The following is a 24,102-nucleotide window of genomic DNA, read 5'->3' on the forward strand; positions in this document are numbered from 1 at the left end:
TTACGGAGAATACTCACTGGTGGAAGGTATACACCACTTCCCATTCTCAGTTCAAACCAAATGAAGATATTAGCATCAATCTCCAGAGTAGAAAAATCAATCCACTACCAACATGGGCCTAATGAAACAAGCAGATGGATAACCATAACAGTCATTCAAGGTTGAGGGAAAGAAAATAAAGATTAGAGTCACAGTGCAAAACTAACAGAAGTGTCTTACATAATCAATCAGAGAAGAACCATGGAGAGAATTGCCAGCATTGGAGCGGGCAACTGCAAACAACAATATAAACCATGAGTTTCATTATAAAGATAGAGTCACCTTGTGTGAGCCCTATCAAATAAGGAAAGGGGAGTAACTGAATGAGAGAGGTCTAACCATAACGTGCTATGGCATTGCTCTCAAATACAAGACCATCAGGAGTCTCCAACACAGGAACCTGAAAATCAAATATCATTGCTCAAAGGTTAAAACAAAATCAGGAAATTCACAAAACCCATTGTCTACAGCAACTATACATTGTAATCTACACATTACCTTCCCAATTGGGTTCAATTTGAGAAACTTAGGGCTCTTATTTGTGACACCCAACTTAAAATTATTGACCAATTTGACTTGCACACCATTGTACTCTGCAGCAATGAGTGCCTTGAATGGACTTTTGTGTCCTTTCAAACCATGCAAGACCTGCAAAGTGAATCAAATAGGAAAATGAGGTTTATTTTCTCTTTTCAATGTGCAACTATGGAACAAAACACATTCTGAAAATCTAAACCGACAAATAATTGGTTGATAGTTCAAATAAATATTTCCAAATCACTTTACCCACTTTGAACTTAATTATTATTGATCTATACAATTTTTTTAACCATGGTCTAACCCGATACAACAGTATCAGAAAATAAGCCTATTTTACTTAAAAATATAGGTTAGCAACAAATAATATTCGTCCATGAGAGTTCACCTACCTGGGCTTCAAAAGTTAAACTTTGGATCACATCTGAATCACTTTATGAAGATTTTTCTTGAATTAAAGAAACAAACTAAGGAACAGTAGAGAGGAAAGTATCAAACATAAACACGAAAAAACTGGGAATTTTTATTAAGTGAAAAGTTTTTTACAGGAGAGAAACACTTTTGTAGTTAGAGTGCTCAAAACCCACCGTATAGGAGATTTCTAATATTACAAACTAACTTAGTTCAACTCTCAAAACTTACAACTACACTCTTTTCCTAACATTTCCCTTTAAGCTAAACCACGTTACAATTACATCCTTTGTCTAAAATTTCCCCTTAAGCTGGACCACTTGTACACCACCTGTGCTGCACATTCCCTGCAAGCTGCACCATTTCCAATGCAAGCTGCACCAATTCCATTCAATTCCATTCAAAACTAAGTTGCACCAATTCCATTCAATTCCATTCAGAACTAAGCTGCACCAATTCCATTCAATTCCATTCAGAACTAAACTGCACCACTTCCATTCAGAACTACTTCATCTCCTGCTTACATCCATCTCAATTTTTACTCTTAATAGATTACAATAATAAAAAAAAAAAAATAGATCACGATAATGCTACAGTTGTGTAGTCTGCCAGCCTGCACATTTTACTAACAGAACAGATCAACATGCACACTTTACTAACAGCACAGATCATTAAAAAAAAAAAAACTACTGCTGCAGTTGTGTAGTCTGCCAGGCTACACACTTTACTTGAAACTACTGCAGTCTGCACATTTTACTTCCATTTAGAATTACTTAAACTCTTGCTTACAATCATCTCAATTCTACTCTTTACAGATTACAGAAAACAGAACAACTACTGCTTCAGTCATGTATTCTGCCAGTCTACACACACAGCTCTTGCAACTACTACAGTCTGCACAGTTTACTTGATCAATCAGATAGTGATTCAGGAAGTTCAGCTGCAACACACAATTTTTCTCTTAATAAAGCAAACCTTGAGCTAGGAAGAGCTTTAGTAAGAATGTCAGCTATCTGATATTCAGTAGCTATGTATTGGACATTTAATGTTTTATTTGCAACAAGTTCCCTCACATAATGGACATCAATCTCAATGTGCTTTGTCCTTGCATGGAAAACAGGGTTTGAGGACAAAGCACCAGCACTCATGTTATCACACCAGATAACAGAGTTGTTTTTAATGTGAATATCAAGTTCTTTAAACAAATTCTGGACCCAAACTACTTCAGTTGCAGCTTGGCTAAGAGACCTATACTCCGCCTCTGTTGATGACAAAGAAACAACCTTTTGTTTCCTTGAAGCCCATTGGATTAGATTACCACCAAGAAAAACGCTACAAGCACTAGTGGATTTTCTATCAATTGTGTCTCCTGCCCAGTCAGCATCAACAAAGGCTTCTAGAGTAAATGGTTTCCTTTTTGTGAAGAGAATCCCATGGGATAAAGTACCTTTAACATACCGCAACACTCTTTTGCAGGCTGTCCAGTGAGTTGTAGTAGGATTCTGCAAGAATTGACTTAGTTTATTCACTGAGAAAGCCAAATCAGGTCTAGACAAAGTCAAATATTGCAATCCCCCAATGATACTCATGTAAAGAGAAGGCTGATTAAATTGCTCACTGTCTTCTTTTCCAAGTTTTAAACCAGTGGCCATAGGGGTAGAACATGGTTTAGAATCCTCCATACCAGCTTTACACAAAAGCTCCTGGGCATACTTGGTTTGTGTAAGCAGTAAACCAGAAGAATTTCTTTTAACCTCAAAACCAAGAAAATACTGAACTTCTCCCAAAGTTTTTAGAGCAAACTTGCTGTTAAGATCAGCTATAAGCTGTGAAATAAGATGACTATCATTTCCTGTCACCAAGATGTCATCCACATATACTAGAAGATACATCACTTGGGATTCTCTCTTGTAAAAGAACAAACTAATATCTGCGGTAGTGTTAACAAATCCCCATTCTAATAATGCATTTTTCAGTTTATCGAACCAAGCTCTTGGAGCTTGCTTAAGACCATAGAGAGCCTTATGTAATTTGCACACCAGCCTTGAATTAAAAGAAGAAGAGGCAGGAGAGAAACCTTCAGGGGGCAACATAAAAACTTTCTCTGATAGCTCTCCATTCAAGAATGCGTTATTTACATCAAGTTGCTGAATTTGCCAACCTTTGATGGACTGCCAAAGAAATCATAATTTGAATTGTTGCAGCCTTCACAACTCGAGAAAAAGTGTCAAAGTAGTCCAATCCAGGTGTCTGTTGAAAGTCTTTGGCTACCAGCCTGGCTTTGTATTTTTATAGAGTCCCATCTGAGTTTAACGTAGTCCTGAAAACCCATTTACTTCCAACTATATGCATACCTTCTTTATAAGTTACTAATTCCCAAGTCTGATTCTTCAAAAGAGCTTGGTATTCACTCTCCATAGCCTGCTTCCATTCAGGTATAAGTAGAGCTTCAGTTATATTTTTTGGTTCACTAAGAATGGTATTCGTGGTCAATAAAGCCTGATAAGTAAAATCAGGATCAACTTTAGCTTTTGCAGAGTAATCAGCCTTAGCTCTAGTAATCATAGGGTGAGTATTTGTGGATTGTTGGGTTGTACAAGGTAGTAAAGCTTCCTGGTGACTATCAGGATCAATAGAGGTGATAGGATGGTCACATTCTTGATTAGTGAACTCATCAGGAAAGCTGGATAGAGTGTGAGTAGAGGAGCTAGATGTAGATCTATTTGAGGCCTGAATATCAGTGTGTGGGATTACATTGGTTGGACTAAGGTTGTGTGCTACTCTTGCTGATGGTAAGTTAGGAGTATCATTCAATGTGAGCTCAAATGAGGCTGTGCTAAGATCAATTCTTGAAGATAATACTGTTGTGCCAGGATCAATTCTTGAAGATAATACTGTTGTGCCAGGATCAATTCTTGAAGATAATACAGAGGTAGGAATGCACCAGGATTTATCAAGAGAAGACTGAACAGAATTGTCACTATTATTTGCAGAATTTTCAGATTCATTCTTCTCATTCTTGAATGGAAAATTTGTTTCATTAAATTTCACCTGCTGAGCAATATATAATCGACCACAAGACGCTAGGCATAAATAACCTTTATGGGAAAGACTGTATCCCAGAAAAATACACTTTTCTGTATGATATGACAGTTTGTGTCTTTGATATGGCCTGAGATATGGATATCAACTATATCCAAATACTTTAAAATCAGTATACTTAGGCTCTTTATGAAACAAAGTGTAATATGGTGACTCAAACTCAAGAGGTGCTGAAGGTAACCTATTCAGGAGAAAGGTTGCTGTGCTAAAAGCTGACCACCAAAAATTTAAAGGCATAGTGGCATGAGCTAATATTGACAACCCATATTCTGTGATGGACCTATGTTTTCGCTCTACTCTTCCATTTTGTTGGTGAAGGTAGGGACAAGGATGTCTAAACATGATTCCATTTTCCTGAAGATAACTTGAAAAGGACCTAAACTCTCAACCCCAATCAGTTTGCAAGCACTTTAATTTGATATCCAATTGTCTTTCCACAAACTTATGAAATTGCACAAAAACAGTATATGCTTCAGACTTGAGTTTCAAAGGATATATCCATGTGTATCTACTAAAATCATCAACAAAAATCACATAGTATCTATACCCTTCTCTAGACATAACAAGGGCTGGTCCCCACAGATCAGAATGCACCAATTCTAATGGACAACTAGCTCTTGAGGATGAAATAGGAAAACTACATTGCTTCAATTTTCCAAATTGACAAGCCTCACAAAAGGAACTTTTATTACTAGCAGCAGATTGTTTTACATGCAACTTATTCAAAACATACTGAAGAGTTTTAACATTTGGATGTCCTAATCGGGCATGCCACAACAATGCAGAATCTGAAGGTACATTATTAGTCTTAACATCAGAATTCCCATGAACAACATTAGTAATACTATCTGAAGTAGAAACATTAGCTTCATGAACCACATTCCCAGTTACATGATGTGAAGCAGAAGGAATGGATGATGCATAAGGAGAGACATTGCTTGATAATTCCAGTTGATACAGGCCACCTTTCACTGAGCCTTGCAACAAGACAGCTTTGCTGCTCTTATCCTTTACCAAGCAATGATCAAAATGAAATTCAACTATGACATTATTATCCTTGGTAATTTGAGAAATACTAACTAGATTCTTTGCAATTTTCGAAACACATAAAATATTCTTAAGTTGAAGTATTCTTTGTGAGGCATGTGAAGGAACAAGTAACATACCTGTGTGAGTGATAGGAATAGCATCCCCATTGCCAACTTGAACTTTAGAGTTCCCTGGATAACTAGACTTGTGCATCAGATTGGAAGCATCTGTTGTCATGTGGTTAGATGCTCCAGAATCCATATACCAAGACTGATCATGTACAGTTTGTGGAGTAGCTACAGCTTGGTAGGAAGTGCCTGAGGATGACAGTATTCCAGTTTCAGCCTTGGTAGGATTAGCTCCAACTACTCCTACAGTGGTAGGTTGAGGTTGTGGACTCATTCTATGTCTATAATCAGGAGTTTGAAAGTTTGCAGTAGGATATTGAGGCATCTGTGATCCTAGGTAGCTGACTAATCATGTAAGCCCAGAACTGAGTTATGGAAGCCATAATTGGGATGCAAGCCAGTGTTAGGAACAAACTAACCAGCAAACAATGCCTGAACAAAGCCATCAGGAACACCAGCAAGGTTAGTTTGAGAGGAAACAGAAGGATTATAAGTAGAGGCCTGAACTGAGTGATTGTAGTTGAAACCCTGAAAATCTTGATCAAATCTATGGTAGCATTGCAGGGCAGAGTGACCTATCTTGCCACAAACCTGACAGATCAATTTAGGCTTGAAGTAGCCTCGGCCTCTCCCTCTTCCTCTCATTATATTGTTATTAAATTGATTAAAACCAGTAGGCATAAACTGAGAACCATTTGGATAAGACAACCTGTTAGTACCACTTCCTGAATATCCAGCATTACCAAGATCAAAAGCCCCAAAGACAGCTTGTGAAGGTACATTGGCTAAGACATTTTGTCCTTGTTGAAAGATCATTTCGGGGGACTGACTATTTAGTACTCCTGGTTTCAACATATGTGAGGCATGTTGAAAACCAGCTCCTGAATTTTGTGAAGTTACAGAGTCAATAGGTCCTTGTTTAGTGGCTATTAGAGTAGACCTTAACTGTTCATGAAAGCTTAACAGGGCATTGTTCTGTCTTTCAAGTCTCATTTCATGCTTATGTAACACAAATTGAGCTTCTTGAAGAGTTGCAGTACTACTATTAAATGTCAAATTTGCAACTACAGCATCGTATTCAGGACCTAGACCATCTAATATGTACAGCAGCAACTCTTCATCACCAATTTTGACTCCATTTGTTGTTAGCTCATCACCTAATTCTTTCATCTTCAAAATATAGTCATTAATACTCAAAGACTCTTTCTTAGTAGTCTGTAACAGATTTCTTAAGTGCAATGTTCTTGCTTTTGAGAAAGACTGAAAATGAAGTTCTAAGGTATTCCAGATCTCATAGGCACTAGTACACTTAGCAACATGTCTAAACATGGACTCTGATATAGCTGAGAACAACCAGCTTACTAGGAATTGGTCTGTCTTTTTCCAAATGAAATACCTAGGGTTTGGTTTCTTAGTCAACTCATTTGATTCTCCTGATTTATCAAAATGAAACATAGGAGGACATAGATTCTCACCAGTAACAAATCCATCAAGATCGTGAGATATCAATGCTGGAAGAATTTGCGATCGCCAGTAGCTATAATTCTTCTCCGATAGCTTCACTGAGCTCATCAGAAGTGTTGAGTGAAGAGCTGAACTCAGCACGTTTGTGCTCTGATCTTGTTCAATCTCTGGTCTTGGAGTTGAATTTGACAGTTTAGGACTCGGATTAGCCATGGACGTTGGTCTACAGCTCTGATACCATGAAGATTTTTCTTGAATTAAAGAAACAAATTAAGGAACAGTAGAGAGGAAAGTATCAGACATAAACACGAAAAAACTGGGAATTTTTATTAAGTGAAAAGTTTTTTACAGGAGAGAAACACTTTTGTAGTTAGAGTGCTCAAAATGCACCGTATAGGAGATTTCTATTATTACAAACTAACTCAGTTCTGTTCTCAAAACTTACAAATGCACTCTTTTGCTAACACTTTGGGAATGTGAAGACACATTAGAGGTATCAGAAAATTCATGCATGTGATCCAGATCCTTCTTGTCATCATCAGATGACACATTATCCAGAACCAAGATGTCAACACCATTTTCTACTGCAACCGAGTAGCTGCTATCATTACTCAAGTAGGTATACCTCCTTATAAGGGAACCATTCTGACAGAAAAATATCACAAATAAAAATACAAACAGTTAGATAGCCAGAAAATACAACTAGTACTAAGGAAATGTTGCTAATGCCAGTTTAAGTATGGATAAAAAATAGGTGATCTTGTTTTGGAAAAAAAAGAAAAAAAAAATCTAGAATATATGGGTGAAGATAAGAGCAGACGAAGATATTGTCCAAACAATTTATAAAGATATAAGCCAACAGCAAGAAACAATATAAACAAACTCAGAAAGAAGAACGAATGCGTGCCTCAATTTTGACATTTACAAACCGCAATCTCTTGCCACGTCCAATGATTATAATTGGTCAATATTTTGCTAACTGGAAATCCTTCATATGTTTCTCTTCACTTAAACAGATAATCTTTCCACAACCATCATATGTATATTCATCCACACCAACAGCATCAGCGATTAACTGTCTACCAGGAGACAAATGCACCACATCTTCACTCTGCGTGTAAACAGGTCCAGAGAGTACTATGCTATTGTTTCTACTTATAGGGTCATTCTTAGGATCCATTGTTTCATCTCTTCCAATTATTGCTCCCAAAGCTGGCACAAAAAACTCACCAATAGCGAGTAGGAAATCTGGAACAACCAGGACACGAGGCTGCTGAACCCAAACCACATATGACTGAGAGGATGCTCGCCATCTGTAGTCCATCAAGAACATTGTCGAAACAGGTACATCTATGTCCAGGCCGACTTCAGAATTTGGTCTCTTAAAACTTCCCTCATTTAAGAAAAGGGGTGATTTTCCGCTAGAAGGTTGCTTGGAAGCATCAGTGGATGATCCAAGCATCAGACGCATTTCAGGTTTTGTACTAGGGCGAATGTCCATGATTGAAAACTTAGGAATTGTAACATAGAGATCTATTTCAGATGATGAAGTCATCCGATATGACACCCAAAGTCCTTCCAGCTGAAAGAGTTAAGAGATAAAAATATAAGTAAACCCAAATAATACTTTAAATAAACAGTGTCATTCTCATTTAAGAAGAAAAATTATTTGAAATAAAAAGCAAATTAAATAAGCTAGTTATTTGTAATTTAAATATGTAATAGTGACCAAAAATAAGCTAGTTAGTTGTGATTTAAATCGTAACATTGACCAAAAGCAATAACAACTGAGCTAGAACAAACAAAGATACTCACAGCAACATGAGCTAAAGGTGACTCCTCAATAATGCCAGTGCACAGCTCCAAGAGGGCATAGTCAACTTCAACTGCTATTATGGTAACACTATGGGACAGTAGCATCTGACTATTCAAATTGAACTTATGGACCAACAAGCGCATTGTGTCATTGGAATCAGACTTGCTGCCACGAAAACTTGGAGGAAGATTGGGTGCTTCATTTAAATTCATAAATGTACAATTTAAAATAACATCATATTCTTTGTCAGACATCACACCATGCAATGAACCCACCTGCTCAAAAGAAAGCCCAAAACAATTAAGCAAACCAAATCTTTCTAAATTAGAAAAGAAAACTGTCTAGACTCTAGTCCAAAAAAAATTAAAATTACTACGGACAAAGGAAGGAACAATAAAGTTCATTCATATATAATAAGACCATCATGCAGCTCCTAATTTTCAAGCACACAACCATCACAAACATCAGCACCACCCACCAAAGGTGCGATTAAAATTCCTTCAATTTGAAATTCAGAAGTATATAATTACAGATTGCAAAAATTTTCAATCACATAAAATACCTTAACTTCGAGAGAAAATGTTGGGACTTTCCTGAAAACATCCCTCAAACTCCGACGAACAAAAATATCAAGTCCTTGCCCATCCTGTATCATTGGTTTACCGACAGAACCATTGATTCCTACAGACATGTTGATCCCCATAATCTGCAAATATAACCTGAAGTCAACTAGAATTCTTAATTAGAATAATGAAATTCCAAAAAAAGTCCTGGAAAGATCTACCTCAGCATGAAGAACATCAATATGGACAGCTGAAGGATCCTTCTCTGAGCTTCCATGCCAATTTATTTCATTTGTCACCTTTAGGTGGCCCAAATCAAGTTGAATGAAACTGCATGAACAATCAAAGCATAAAAAAGGCAATTACAATTTTTCAAGTTTAAATCAGATGCACAAATTAATTCCAGTTAAGGAAACAACAAATCTAACAACTTTTTAGGGGTAGAAAAACTGAACAGAAAGATGCAAGGATTTAACAGCCTCGAAGCAGTTAAATAAAAGCCTCTCTGAAAATAACACTAAGAAAAAGAACCCTTCTCTGTTTTCAAAAAGATGGGAACACCCTTAGTTAACTCATATATATAACAAATGAAGCTGTTGAGAACCTGGGCCCTCAAGGCAACACCCTCAATGGATTGTAATTCGGCACTCAACCACAATGTTCAAACTCCAAACAGAAAAGAAATTTAACAATGCTTATAGAAATATTGCTGTATTGATTGCTTGACTGGAACATAAATTACAGTAAAGAAAAGGTATAAAAACCCAGTATGGTAAACACAACGATATCTAGCTCTTCGAGGGGCTAGTTCCTCCCAAATTCATACTCAAATATTGACATGCTTTTACAATTGAAATTCCCCAATTTATATCTGCAACGTCACGCCCAAAGCATGTTTCCTGCCACGTGGATAACTAACTCCCCAAAAAGACTCACCTTGTCCTCAAGGTGGAAGTGAGGGAACTGCCGATCAATAATGTCAAAGGATTCCCATGTGGCCTCATGAGAAGGTAAATCCTTCCAGTGGATTAAGACCTCGCGAGAGCCATCCAGCAAGGTTCGAACAAAACGTACGGCAGCAGGCTGGACCATCAGCTCTAATTCATCAGTAAGGCAGTCCGGCAGGGGTTGAACTGGGACAGAAGGATGAAGGCTCCGCTTCAATTGAGAAACATGGAAGACTGGGTGAATCCCGGAAGTGTTAGGTAAGGCGAGGCGATAGGCTACAGCACCAATCTTTTCCAGAATTTGAAAGGATTCGTAAAAGCAAGGGCTGAGTTTTTCATTGAGCTTGAGAGCCAAGGAGCGAAATTTATAAGGTTGAAGTTTCAAGTAAACAAAATCACCTGGATCAAAAGACACATCCCGGCGATGAGCATTGGCTTGGGTGTGCATACGGTCCTGTGCGGCAGTGAGATTGGCTTTCAATTCATCCAACAGTGCATTTCGGTTGATCATTTGTTGATTAACTGTCTCCACCGAGGAATGGACCTCTGTAAATTTCAAGAGTGTGGGAAGGGGCCGACCATAAAGAGCTTGGAAAGGGGACATTTTGGTAGAGTTGCGGTAGGACGTGTTAAACCAAAATTCAGCCCAATGAATCCATTTCGGCCACTGCTTGGGTTTGTTTCTTGTGAAACAACAAAGATAGGTCTCGATACAATGATTAACCACCTCTGTTTGACCATCCGTTTGGGGGTGGTATGCGGAGCTGAATTTGAGAGTGGTACCTGCCAAGCGAAACAATTCTGTCCAAAATTTACTCAAGAATAGACAGTCCCGGTCAGAAACAATAGACTTAGGAAAGCCATGCAAGTGGACCACTTCCGTTACAAATAGGGCCGCAACTTCAGTTGCCGTATAAGGATGACACAATAGCATAAAATGACTGTACTTCGTCAATCGGTCCATAACCACCAGGATGGTGTCAATGAAATCCATGGAGAGGTCATCGAAAGCCAAATCTGGAATTGGTAAGGGCTGTAGCAACCCGACAGGTTTTAAGGATAGGTGTTTGTTTTGCTGACACACCCCACATGCATTGACAAACTCCTTGATATCTTGCTTGATTCCCTCCCAGAAAATAACACCAGAAATTCGTTTATATATGCAAAAAAAAAAAAAACTGGAATGGCCGCCGCTGGGTGTGCTGTGGAATTCCTCCAGTATTCGGGGAACGAATTTAGATGTTTTGGGAGAACCAACCGGCCTTTGTACAAGAGACAGCCACGATGTAATGTATAGTGAGCTCGAGAAGTAGGCTTTGCAATGAGGTCTTGTATAATCTGTTTGAGTTTAGCATCTTGGAAGGCTTCAGAGGCCAAGTCTTCATATCCAGGAAAAATAACTGTAGATAAGGCATGCAATTTAGGTTCAGATTCACGTTGAGAGAGAGCATCTGCTACTTTGTTAGAGCTGCCTGGGTTGTACTGAATCTCAAACTTATACCCGAGTAACTTTGAAATCCATTTATGCTGTTCCGGAGTGATTGGCCTTTGTCTTGTCAAGAACTGTAAACTCCGCTGGTCTGTCTTAACGATGAATTTGCTGCCGATCAGGTAGTGGCTCCATTTATGTAATGCAAACACAATAGCCATGAGCTCCCTCTCGTATACGGATTTTTGTCTGGTAGAGGAAGAAAAGGCTTTACTGAGAAAAGCAATGGGGCGTCCGTGTTGCACCAAGACAGCTCCCATACCGACGCCGGATGCGTCAGTCTGTATTTCAAAAGGCTCATTAAAATTGGGAGTAGCCAACACTGGAACCAAAACCATCGCTTGCTGCAAAGACTCGAAAGCCTGCTATGCCGCAAGGTTCTATTTGAAGGAGTCTTTCTTCAGTAATTGTGTTAATGGCTGGGCGATCTAACCATAATTCTGAACAAATTTTCTGTAGTATCCGGTAAGACCCAGGAAGCCACGTAAACTCTTCACTGTCGTTGGAATAGGCCAAGACAACATGCAGTCAATCTTAGCAAGATCAGCTTCGATGCCGTTTCCGGATATGATGTGGCCCAAATATTCCAGTTTAGCTTAAGCGAACTGGCATTTCTTTTTATTGACCACTAACTTATGCTGTCAGAAAATTTAAAAAACCTGGCGCAATTGCAGGAGATGAACAGAAAAGTTAGGACTGTGAATTAATATATCATCAAAAAATACCAACACAAATTTGCGGAGAAATGGCCTGAAGATGTCATTCATAAGAGCTTGGAAGGTTGATGGTGCATTAGTCAACCCGAAAGGCATCACTAAGAATTTGTAATGCCTTTCGTGTGTCCCAAAGGCTGTTTTAGGGACATCTATCTCACAAACCCGAATCTGATGATATCCCGATTTGAGATCCAATTTAGAGAATATGGCGGCATTTCCCAATTCATCCAGCAGTTCGTCGATGGCAGGTATTGGGAATTTATCGGGCACTGTGATGTCGTTCAAGGCCCTGTAATCCACATAGAAACGCCAGCTGTTGTCTTTCTTCCGAACTAACTACACCAGACTAGAGAAAGGACTAATACTAGGCTGAATAATGTCGGCGGCCAACATTTCCCCAACTAACCTTTCAATTTCATTTTTCTGAGTATATGAATAACGATAAGGCTGGATATTCGGAATGGAGACCCCATCCTTCAAGATGATTGAATGGTCCTGACGCCTAAGTGGAGGAAGTCTCGCGGGTTGATCGAAAATGGGTGCAAATTCAGTTAAGAGAGTTTCAACTCCAGGGTTCACGATCATTACTTCCTCAACCCCCTGCTGTACAATGGAGCAAAACTCCACCATAAACCCCTAGTCCTCTTGGTGTAACGACTTCTGCATAGCCTTTAATGACACAACAGCTTTCACCAATGACGGATCACCCCTGAGTACTACCGGTTTCCCTTCCACCTCGAACTTCATGGTAAGACACTTCCAATTTGCACAAACATCGCCTAACGTACTTAACCAAGTAACCCCGAGTACAACGTCAGCCCCTCCCAAATCAAAAGGAAAAAAATCCTGTACCACTGTAAGTCTTGGCATGACTAACTCTAACCCCTTACACACCCCTATACTCTGCATTGTATACCCATTCCCAACCATAACACAAAAGCCCATGTTTCTTGTACCCTTAAACCTAGCTGTCGAACTAGATCGTGAGAGATGAAGTTGTGTGAAGCCCCGCTGTCTACCATCACGATGACTTCAGAGCCTTGCAAATCTCCCCGAAGCTTCAGAGTGGTGGATGACATCAAACCCACTATAGAGTGCATAGATAGAGCTACCAGATCTTCTTCGGTATGACTTTCTTCTTCAGTTATCACCATTGTTTCAGCTTCCCTCTGTTCTTCCTCTGCATCCGTGACTAACAAAACCTGGAGGGTGCGATTTTTGCATCGGTGAGCTGGCCCGAACTTCTCATCGCACTTGTAACAAAGCCCTCTCTCCCTCTTGTACTATAGCTCTACATCGGTAAGTCGCCGGAAATGGTTGTCTTTGGAGATCGTCGCCGTTAACTCATGCCCCCTCTCCTGTTTTCCATTTTTCATTTGAAATGGTAGGATGCGATCTAAAGGTTTGAAGGAGTTGGGTACCCACCCAATTTTAAGTGGTTCTGGGCCTGGTGCGAATCTAGTGTATTCCCCTCCCTTATTGGTCCATTGGGCTCGGCCCACTTTCCATTTATTTTTGTCTAACACCCAATTCCTTTCCTCAATCCTATGGGCTTGGTCCATTAGTTCAAAAAGGTTTTTGGGCCTGGCTAACCTCAATTCAGCCCGTATCTCTTCTTTCAGCCCACTGATAAAAGTGCCCATTAAGAGCTCTTCTTCAACCTGCTGCATGGGTGCAACCAGCAGCTCAAACTGCTCTCGGTAGTCGGTCACGGTGGTGGTTTGTTTCAACGTCACCAATGATTCAAAAGCTGACCCCTTGTACGAGGGTCAAAATTGCTTAATCAGCGCTTTCTTGTAGGTGCGCTGGTCTATAAACGGAACCCGAGAATCCACCCATTGGAACCAGTTCAAGGGGCACCCCTCCGTGCACACTGCCGCGGCTTCCAGTTTTTCCCCTTCATCAAACTTGTTGATCTGAAAATACCTATCGCCTCTGAAGATCCACCCATGAGGATCCTCTCCGTTAAACACATGTAGTTCCAATTTCCTCACTCTCCGATCTTCCCCTCCACCTCCCTCGTTTGATTTTGATGAACTCTGGTTACGATCGTCTCGATTTGCTTAGATCTCGGACAACTCTCCCTTCTCTTTTCCTGGGTTCACACTTCCCTCTTTCTCATCCTTCATCCTAATCCATTCCCTTAACTCCAGTAGGTATTCCTTGATGTTACCGACGTCCTCCTTAACTCCACTGATATCTTCCTTAACACTCCCCACTTCTCTCTCAATCCCTTCCATTCTCACCTCCATTATTCTATTCACCATAACCCACCTGCTCTGATACCAATTTGTTGAGAACCTGGGCCCTCAACGCAACACCCTCAATGGATTGTAATTCGGCACTCAACCACAATGTTCAAACTCCAAACAGAAAAGAAATATAACAATGCTTATAGAAATATTGTTGTATTGATTGCTTGACTAGAACAGAAATTACAGTAAAGAAAAGGTATAAAAACCCAGTATGGTAAACACAACGATATCTAGCTCTTCGAGGGGCTAGTTCCTCCCAAAATCATACTCAAATATTGACATGCTTTTACAATTGAAATTCCCCAATTTATATCTGCAACGTCACGCCCAAAGCATGTTTCCTGCCACGTGGATAACTAACTCCCCATTGCGCGCACCCACTGACTGGCCTTCTTGTTCCTTTTGTAAACACGAGTAGTAGGGGTCGTATCAGAAGCCTACCACTGAGGTCAAATAAATGAACCTATTTGTTTTGAAGAAAGGAAGACCAATCATCATTACATTGAATTAGAGGGAGGATTGTTACTTGACCAGGGGAAAATAATGAACACCAATCAATGGAGGAAACTGGATATTAGATAAGAAGGTTTTCTACAATAAAGTGCAAGAAGTAAAAGCAGATGTAAAAAAACATGCGAATTATTTATATCCATATCAGATATACACATCCATTAAAGTTTGCTGCAAATTCCAATTATTACTTTGTATCTAATTATTTACTTGACACAAGATAGAAGAGGTTATTATACAGTAAACAAGAAGAAATTAGCTTGAAGTTAATAAAATCAAGTAAAGCTTCTTTGGAAGTTTCAAGTTTTCAAGACGTAAAAATGTCTTTATCTGCAAGATCTGTAGGAAGAGTTATTGCTAAGAAGTGAAACTGTGAAATTCTAAGACAATCAAATAGGTATCATCTATAATTTTCAGTTTCTTATTTTTTTTTAAAAAAAAAAAAAAGAATTGCATCATATAATAAGAATCAGAGGGCAAATGCACTAACTCTTTGCTCAATGAATTCCTAGGAACAATAATTATAGGAGTGTCAAGCGAGAGGTCCAGCTTCAATGCAGTAGCTCCATCCATCTCATATTTTTTAATTAACCACTCAAAGCCTCCAACTTTATCAACAAGTTTTATAACTTCTTCAGAATGTGGGGTAGCAAGTTCCATGAAGTAAGCAGATATCTGGAGAAGTATGTTTCAACCAAGTTAGTCATAAACTCAGTTTTAAGTAAACAAAAGATACAAGAAAAGTAATCAGTAGTATTTAAGCTCCAGCAGTCAAAACACCAAATCTTAAAATTACAAGAAACCATTTAAAAATAAGAAACAACTCAAACTGCATATATCAGTTGAGCAATCATTAGAGAATTAAAATAATTAGAAAACATAAACTATTAACCATGTTGTTTAGATAGTTGACTGTTATTCAAAAAGCCTAACAGCAGCTCTCTCTCTCTCTCTCTCCATTCCCCACGACCCAACAGAGTAGCATAGATTTTTCTTTGATGCTAGTTAAAATATTTACAAGTTGTCTGCTTACATACCTCCTGGACAAACCTATAGAGGAAAACAATGCGAACACCTGAAAGCCGACCAGACAAGCTGTAGTCATATCCGTCATAATCGTCATCTTCAGCATTATAAGAGTCAAATTTGAACTGAAAGAAAAAGAAAAGAGATAAAGGACATGTCAAAGTACAATAGAAAGGCAAACAACTATATAAGATATAAGAAGTTTGCATCTAATGATTCAAACAAGTCGAGCCCAAGCATATCAAGTTCAATAGAGCATCAAAAATTATTATCAAGCTTGTATTGAAATAATGTAAGTAAACTTCAAACGTAAACTCAAGCATCCATAAATAAAACATAATTATTTTATCTACAAATACTATGTATAATATTATTAAAATATGTGTGTGTATACATATGTACACTCCCTCGGTTCCAAATTGTTTACTCACTTTTGAAGTCAAAGCATGATATCTTATATGTATACTAAATTTGCCTCACTGTCTTTCTTTTTTTTTTTTTTTTTTAATTTACAAAACATTCATCTAACGGCAAAAATCAACACCAATTAAGATCTGCGGAAATGCAATATATGAATTGTCTTAGAAAATTATATTTCTAAAAGGGTCAAACAATTTCAGAAGGATCTGCGGAAACGCAATATATGAATTCCCTTAGAAAGTTATATTTCTCTAAGGGTCAAACAATTTCAGAAGGATGGAGTATATAACTTGATATTCTTAACAAGTGATGAGATCCTGACCTGCAACTTATCAAATACACAACAATCTAGCTACAGTTCCAATCCAAATCACAATCAAAACAAGGAATCTCTATATTAACAGTAGCAAAACAGTACATCCGAAAATATATCCAGACCCTGTTACAATATTCCACAATTGAGAATCCAATAAATAAGCTAAGTATAAAAGAGAAAACAAAATGATAATACTGACTTCGAGGGTCAGTAACCTCCCCTTCCCATTCTTAATCAACTTCTTCAATGCCTTTCTCTTTTCCCTTCTTCCCCTTTTATTCCCTCCTGGCACCTACGTTTACTTCTAACAGAATTTCTCCTCTCTCCAATCTCCTCAGGCCACCTGTCCCTTCATAACAAATTCTTCTAACCTCCTAATTGTCAATTATTCCCCTTCTTCTTACCCTACTTCTTCCTACGGTAAACCTTTCCCCTTGGTTGCTCATCGTTACCCTCCCCAAGTAGAACCACCTTGTCCTCAAGGTGGAAGGAAGGAAACTGGTTGAGAATAGTTTCAAAATCTTCCCAAGTGTTTTCAAAGGAAGGTAAACCTTTCCATTGAATCAGCACCTCCCACTGTCCATTTAGGAGTTTCCTTTTCTGAAGAACAGCTTCAGGTTCAAGTTGTAGAATGAGGTCTTCATTGAGGCCTACTAGCAAAGGCTGACTATTGGTTATAGGGAACGTAGCCTTTTTTAGCTGCGAAACATGAAAGACATCATGAATACGTGCTGAGGATGGGAGTGCCAGCCTATATGCAACTGCCCCAATTTTTTCTATGATGACAAATGGACCATAAAACCGCGGATTGAGCTTCTCATTATATCGACGGGCTAGGGACCGTAATCGGTATGGCTATAACTTTAAATACACAGATTCCCCTACCTCAAATGTAACTTCTCAACGATGAATGTCCGCGGCAGTCTTCATGCGATGTTGGGCCTTGATGAGATAGTCTTTTAACTCGTCAAGAACCTGGTTACGCTGCTGGAGTTGCTAGTCAACTTCATTGACAACGGAAGTGTGGTCTGAATAACGCAACACTATTGGGGTTTCTCGGCCATAGAGAGCCTTAAAAGGACACATGCCGGTGGAGCGGTTATACGTAGTGTTGAACCAAAATTCTGCCCATAGAACCCATTTTGGCCATGATCGGTGTTGACCATTGACAAAACATTTGAGATACGTTTCCAAGCAACGGTTTACTACCTTTGTCTGACTGTCTGTCTGTGGGTGGTATGCCGAAGTCATGTGTAATTGGGTCGTTGATTGTTTAAACAGTTCACTCCAAAAGCTGCTCATGAAGAATCTATCTCGATCGGAGACAATAGTACGAGGAAACCCATGTAGGCGAACCACCTCTTTGATAAACAAATCAGCGACTATCTTGGCTGTGTAGGGATGTTTGAGGGTTAAAAAGTGACTATATTTAGTCAAACAATCCACTACGACCAAAATGGTATCAACCCCATTAGCTTTCGGGAGCCCCATGATGAAATCCATAGATATGTCTTCCCACACTTGGTTAGGAATCGGCAGCGACTGAAGCAAACCCGCTGGACTCATGCCATCATACTTATTTTGTTGGCAAACCAGGCAAGCGGCCACAAATTCTTTGATATCATGCTTCATTCCTTCCCAAAATACCACACTTGTTAGCCGCTTATATGTCCGGAAGAATCCCGAATGGCCCTCGATGGGCGATGCATGAAATTCTTGTAAAATTTTATGGATGTGAGGTCCAAATTTCGGCAGTACCAATCTGTTATGGTATAGCAGATGGCGGCCCAGTAACCTAAAAGGATGATGACTATTGGGGTCTATTAGGAGCTGCTGTATTATACCCTGTAACTTATCATCACCTTGAATGGCATCTTCCAAACACTCTAGTCCCGAAAAGTAACTCACAGAAACAGCATGAAGGTCTACCGTGTCTGGCATCCGCGAAAGGGCATCTACTGCCTTGTTCTGAGCACCTGGTTTATACTGAATGATGAAGTCTAACCCCAACAATTTGATAACCCATTGTTGCTGATTTTCACTCAGTAATTTCTGCTCAGTGAGGAAGTGAAGACTACGTTGGTCCGTCCGAATCATAAAACGTCTACACAACAAGTAATGCCGCCACTTTTGCACAGCCAGTACAATCGCCATTAATTCCCTTTCATAAACTGACTTCAACTTAGAGTTTAAAAACAAACCTTTGCTAAGGAAAGCAATCGGATGTCCTTCTTGCATCAGCACAGCCCCTAATCCACTTCCGGAAGCATTGGTCTCCAAGACAAATTCTTGCGTAAAGTTAGGCATCCGAAGAACAAGAACACTGGTCATGACTCGTTTTAATTCCTCAAAAGCCCCTTAGCTGCTGTATTCCACACAAACGAATCTTTCTTTAATAGGGCAGTGAGTGGCAAGGTAATTTTTTCGTAATCTTGAACGAATCGACGGTAACACCCCGTCAATCCCAAAAACCCTCTGAGTGCCCTGATGTCTCTCGGTTCCGGCCATTTGATGATACTCTCAATCTTAGAAGGATCAACCGAGACACCTTGAGCTGAGACCACATGCCCCAAGTATTCCAACTGTGACTGCCCAAACTTACATTTTTTTTTTTATTGACCACCAATTGATTGTCTAAGAGGATCTGTAGAGTAAGGCTGAGGTGCTTCACATGGTCGCCCATCTCTTTACTATATATGAGTATATCATTAAAGAAAACCAGCAGAAATTTTCGTAAATACGGTTTGAACACGTCATTCATCACTGCTTGGAAAGTAGCTGGTGCATTGGTGAGGCCGAATGGCATTACCACAAACTTATAGTGCCCCTCATGTGTCCTAAATACAGTTTTGTGTGTATCCTCTAGTTTCACTCAGATTTGGTGATAACCGGACTTCAAATCAAGTTTCGAAAACACTGTCGCGCCTGCCAATTCATCAAATAATTCATCAATGGCTGGAATGGGGAACTTGTCCGGAATGGTCACCTAGTTAACTGCCCTATAATCCACACAGAATCTCCACCCACCATCTTTTTTTTAACCAACAAAACTGGGCTCGAGAAGGGGCTGATACTGGGTTTAATAATTCCTGACGCTGACATTTCCTTGACGAGATGTTCGATTTCGTTCTTTTGATAGTAAGGGTACCGATACGACCGCAACTTTGGTGGTTGAGCCCCTGGAACTAACTGAATGGCATGGTCTCTGGACCCGGCAGGTGGTAACCCCAAAAGTGGCTCGAACACCCGACTAAATATCTGTAACACCTTCAGCACCTGATCATCACATCCCCACTGTCATCACACTGTTTTTGAATCTGACCGAACTCTATCAAACACCCTTGTCCCTCACTCCGTAATGCCTTGATCATAGCCTTGAACGAAACCATGGTCTTATTCAGAGATGGGTCCCCACGCAGACATACAATCTGATCGTCCAGCTTAAATCTCATGATCTGCTTCCTCCAGTCTGTGGTGGTCTCCCCTAACGTTTCCAACCATGCGATTCCCAGAACAACATCTACACTGCTCATATCAAATGGAAAAAAATTATGAATAATCGTTATCCCTTGTAGCTCTATACAAACATTTCTACATTCCCCTTCACATCTCACGCTATAACCATCACCTACTCTGACCCCAAAAGATTGAGTTCCCATCACAGAAATTCCCAAGCCTGCAACCACCTTTGAACTAATAAAATTGTGGGAAGCCCCACTATCAATCAACACAATTAGTTCCTTACCTTGGATTCTTCCCTTGAGTTTCATTGTTTTTGGGCCATGAATCCCCACCACCAAGCTCAGAGAAAGCTCAACTTATTCCTGCCGTTGCTCCATTTCAGATTCCACAGACTCCCCACCACCAATCGGGTCTGAATCATCCTCCTCTTCATCCACTAAAATGATTTGAAATTGCTTCTCACCACATTTGTGCCCAAACGAAAACTTACCATCACATCTAAAGCAAAGACCTTTCTCTTTTTTCCTTTGGATCTCTGCGTCTGTCATTTTTCGAAATAGGAAGTCTCTTCTCTGGAAGTTTGGTCGTTCATAGGGGCGAAAAGACGATGGGTTGAAGTCGCGACTAGGGAACTGCGCCGATGAGCCTTGTACTGAGGTTTCCGGTGAGCGTCGAATGAAGTTGGAAGATTGGTGTGATTTTAAGGATTCAGACGTGTTAGGGAATTTTGGGTTTAGATGATTTTTGAATCTGTTCGTGTTAGGGAATTTTGGGTTTGAGCTACTTTCAAATCGGGTCAAGTTAGGGCTATCCACTCGGGTCGTGGGTCTGGGTCCATTTGAAGGTCCAAGCCCCATAATGTGTGTGGGTTTAATTGTTCCCATTTGGGCCTCCTCTATTGCTTGATTCCTTTCTTCAATTCGTTGGGCCAGGTCTATTATTTGCATTAATGTTGTGGGCTGGGCTAAACGGACTTCAGCCCTTAGTTCAATTTTTAACCCATTGATAAATGCTGCTTGCAGTATCTCTTCCTTCTCCCCTACCAGCAGTGCCACGACAGCTTCAAATTGACGTCAAAACTCCATAACTAAACCAGTCTGCTTCATGCCATTAATGACTCGTACGGGTTAAGCTCTTGAGATCTAATAAATCTTTGAAGTAGTGCCAGTTTAAACATAGCCCATGAACTTGCCGGAGCTCTGGATTCCATCCACTGGAACCAATTAATAGCTTCACCCTCCATACAGACAACTGCTGCTGTCAATTTTCCTTCCTCAGTAATTCCATTGAGGTGGAAGTAGCGCTCTACTCTAAAGATCCATCCGTAAGGATCTTCACAGGAAAATATCGACATTTCCAACTTTCTTCCTGTCACTTCATTATGGTTTTGGTTACTGTTGCCAGACCCACTTGCTCCATTTGTATTTTCTTCTTGCTAGGACCGAAGATTCTCCGATGAACGCATCTCAGTTCTCCCTGCTTCTTCCTCATCCTTTCTTCGCACCCATGACTGTATCTCAACCAAACATTCTCAAATGGTACCCATCTCAAATCCTAACTTCGTAACTTCTTTTTCCACGTTATCAATTCTGGACTCCATTCTTGTCAAGACCATAACCCAGAACTCAGTGCTCTGATACCACTTGATGAGATCCTGACCTGCAACTTATCAAATACACAACAATCTAGCTACAGTTCCAATCCAAATCACAATCAAAACAAGGAATCTCTATATTAACAGCAGCAAAACAGTACATCCGAAAATATATCCAGACCCTGTTACAATATTCCACAATTGAGAAACCAACAAATAAGCTAAGTATAAAAGAGAAAACAAAACGATAATACTGACTTCGAGGGTCAGTAACCTCCCCTTCCTTAATCAACTTCTTCAATGCCTCTCCCTTTTCCCTTCTTCCCCTTTTATTCCCTCCTGGCACCTACGTTTACTCCTAACAGAATTTCTCCTCTCTCCAATCTCCTCAGGCCACCTGTCCCTTCATAACAAATTCTTCTAACCTCCTAATTGTCAATTATTCCCCTGCTTCTTACCCCACTTCTTCCTACGGTAAACCTTTCCCCTTGGTTGCTCATCAACAAGCATCAAGACAAACACTACATTGTTTGAGTTCAAACCCGATAATTGAATGTCCCTATAATAAAGCTAGAGTTCAATTTGTTCAAAACTGCATTAGCACGGCAAAGCTCAAATAGTTTAAAAAATCTTTAATCCTTCCACATCAACTGGCCATCAAAAAATTGACAAATTTACCTTGATAAGGGATTCAACCCCAGGATTGCGTATATCACAAAGCCAACCCCAACAGTGATCTGCACCAAGAGACATATCACGAAGTCTGAAATTTCCCAATGTTCCTTCAATAGAAATGGAACTTGGGTAGACCTGTTGAAAAACAAATCAAGTCAGAGAGCAAAAACAAAAAGAGTCAATCCTGGAAATAAAAATGAGATTTCACTTCATCTATAAAAACAAGTACAACACAGATCTAAAGTCAGAAAACTAAATTTTGCAATAGCAATAGAATATGCATTACAAGCATTACAGCAGAGAAACTGAAAAGGAGTGAATGAGAGAGGTCTAACCATAACGTGCTATGGCATTGCTCTCAAATACAGGACCATCAGGAGTCTCCAACACAGGAACTTGAAAATCAAATATCATTACTCAAAGGTTAAAACAAAATCAGGAAATTCACAAAACCCATTGTCTACAGCAACTATACACTGTAATCTACACATTACCTTCCCAATTGGGTTCAATTTGAGAAACTCAGGGCTCTTATTTGTGACACCCAACTTAAAATTATCGACCAATTTGACTTGCACACCATTGTACTCTGCAACAATGAGTGCCTTGAATGGACTTTTGTGTCCTTTCAAACCATGCAAGACCTGCAGAGTGAATCAAATAGGAAAATGAGGTTTCCTTTCTCTTTTCAATGTGCAACTATGCAACAAAACACATTCTGAAAATCTAAACCTACAAATAATTGGTTGATAGTTCAAATAAATATTTCCAAATCACTTTACCTACTTTGAAATTAATTATTATTGATCTATACAATTTTTTTAGCCATGGTCTAACCCGATACAACAGTATCAGAAAATAAGCCTATTTGCATGCATAAATATCAAAACAAAAATCACAATTAATGGTATTTTCAAAGCCTACATGGTCTCCTCCAAAGCTTTTAACTGCACAGTTCTTAATAAAATCATTCTATGCATTGATATATTTCAATACTCACTCTTAATCCAATCCGATCCAACATTCAATCAATGAAATGAAACACATTAAACGAACAACATTACACATATGAATCTGTTTTCACAATTTACACTCAATTATTAACAAATAGAAATACTTTCACTTTGGTCTAGTTTCAATCTAAGTCTAATCCTTTAAGCTTATATTTTACAAAGAACACATAAAAATTGAGCAAAGTCGCGTAGAACCTCACCAGAGCCATGGCTTAACGAAGAAAAGTTCCGTTCAAATTTGAGATCTGCACACACAAACATCACAAAACAGCAAATCAAATCCAACTAACTAACGAACTAAAAAAAATTGCAAAATATTTCACAATTCTCTTTTGTGAAGAATTAAATATTGAGAATTGGATGGGAAAAGAGAAAGAGAGAGAAGGACCTATGAGTGTGAGCATTTTTTTGTTTGTGCGAGTTAAAAGAGAGAGAGAGATGAGAGAAGCGAGCTAGGGTTTTGTAGAGAGCGACGACAAGAGCCAAGTGCGTTGAGGACTCTTTTCGCTTTGGGTTGGATATTCACCAGAATTCTATTTGGCCCGGCCCGAGTTTTTATATTTATCTATTTTTTGGGCTTTAGTTGGGCT

The 24,102-nt window shown here is 39.4% G+C and overlaps 2 protein-coding genes across 5 annotated transcripts; both read right to left on the reverse strand.

Annotated features, from left to right (window-relative positions):
- LOC116117732 (elongation factor 1-gamma 2-like) lies at window positions 1-23,738 on the reverse strand. Of its 3 annotated transcripts, XM_031403745.1 has the most exons (5): window positions 7,178-7,279; window positions 969-1,009; window positions 538-687; window positions 379-439; window positions 1-272 (listed from the first exon to the last, which is right to left on the reverse strand). In XM_031403745.1, the coding sequence occupies exons 1-5, from the start codon at window positions 7,221-7,223 to the stop codon at window positions 202-204; spliced, it is 369 nt and encodes a 122-aa protein (XP_031259605.1). In that variant the 5' UTR covers window positions 7,224-7,279; the 3' UTR covers window positions 1-201. The 3 variants fall into 3 exon arrangements, with proteins under 3 accessions (XP_031259605.1, XP_031259607.1, XP_031259606.1); XM_031403747.1 differs by lacking the exons at window positions 538-687; window positions 969-1,009; window positions 7,178-7,279 and adding exons at window positions 22,994-23,143; window positions 23,713-23,738; XM_031403746.1 differs by lacking the exons at window positions 379-439; window positions 538-687; window positions 969-1,009; window positions 7,178-7,279 and adding exons at window positions 22,835-22,895; window positions 22,994-23,143; window positions 23,713-23,738 and having other exon boundaries at window positions 145-272.
- On the reverse strand, window positions 7,227-22,697 carry LOC116117731 (vacuolar protein sorting-associated protein 13-like). Of its 2 annotated transcripts, none has more exons than XR_004126000.1 (8): window positions 22,503-22,696; window positions 16,044-16,157; window positions 15,497-15,681; window positions 9,311-9,419; window positions 9,089-9,232; window positions 8,526-8,801; window positions 7,618-8,292; window positions 7,227-7,355 (listed from the first exon to the last, which is right to left on the reverse strand). XR_004126000.1 is itself a non-coding variant. In XM_031403744.1 (8 exons), exons 1-7 carry the CDS (start codon window positions 22,575-22,577, stop codon window positions 7,675-7,677), a joined length of 1,521 nt encoding a protein of 506 aa, XP_031259604.1. In that variant the 5' UTR covers window positions 22,578-22,697; the 3' UTR covers window positions 7,362-7,540; window position 7,674. The 2 variants fall into 2 exon arrangements, 1 of the variants encoding a protein (XP_031259604.1); XM_031403744.1 differs by lacking the exon at window positions 7,227-7,355 and adding an exon at window positions 7,362-7,540 and having other exon boundaries at window positions 7,674-8,292; window positions 22,503-22,697.
- Window positions 23,739-24,102: the final 364 nt, after the last annotated feature.

The sequence above is a fragment of the Pistacia vera genome, unplaced genomic scaffold (genome assembly GCF_008641045.1).
Source record: "Pistacia vera cultivar Batoury unplaced genomic scaffold, PisVer_v2 Contig820, whole genome shotgun sequence".
NCBI classification, from domain to species: domain Eukaryota; kingdom Viridiplantae; phylum Streptophyta; class Magnoliopsida; order Sapindales; family Anacardiaceae; genus Pistacia; species Pistacia vera.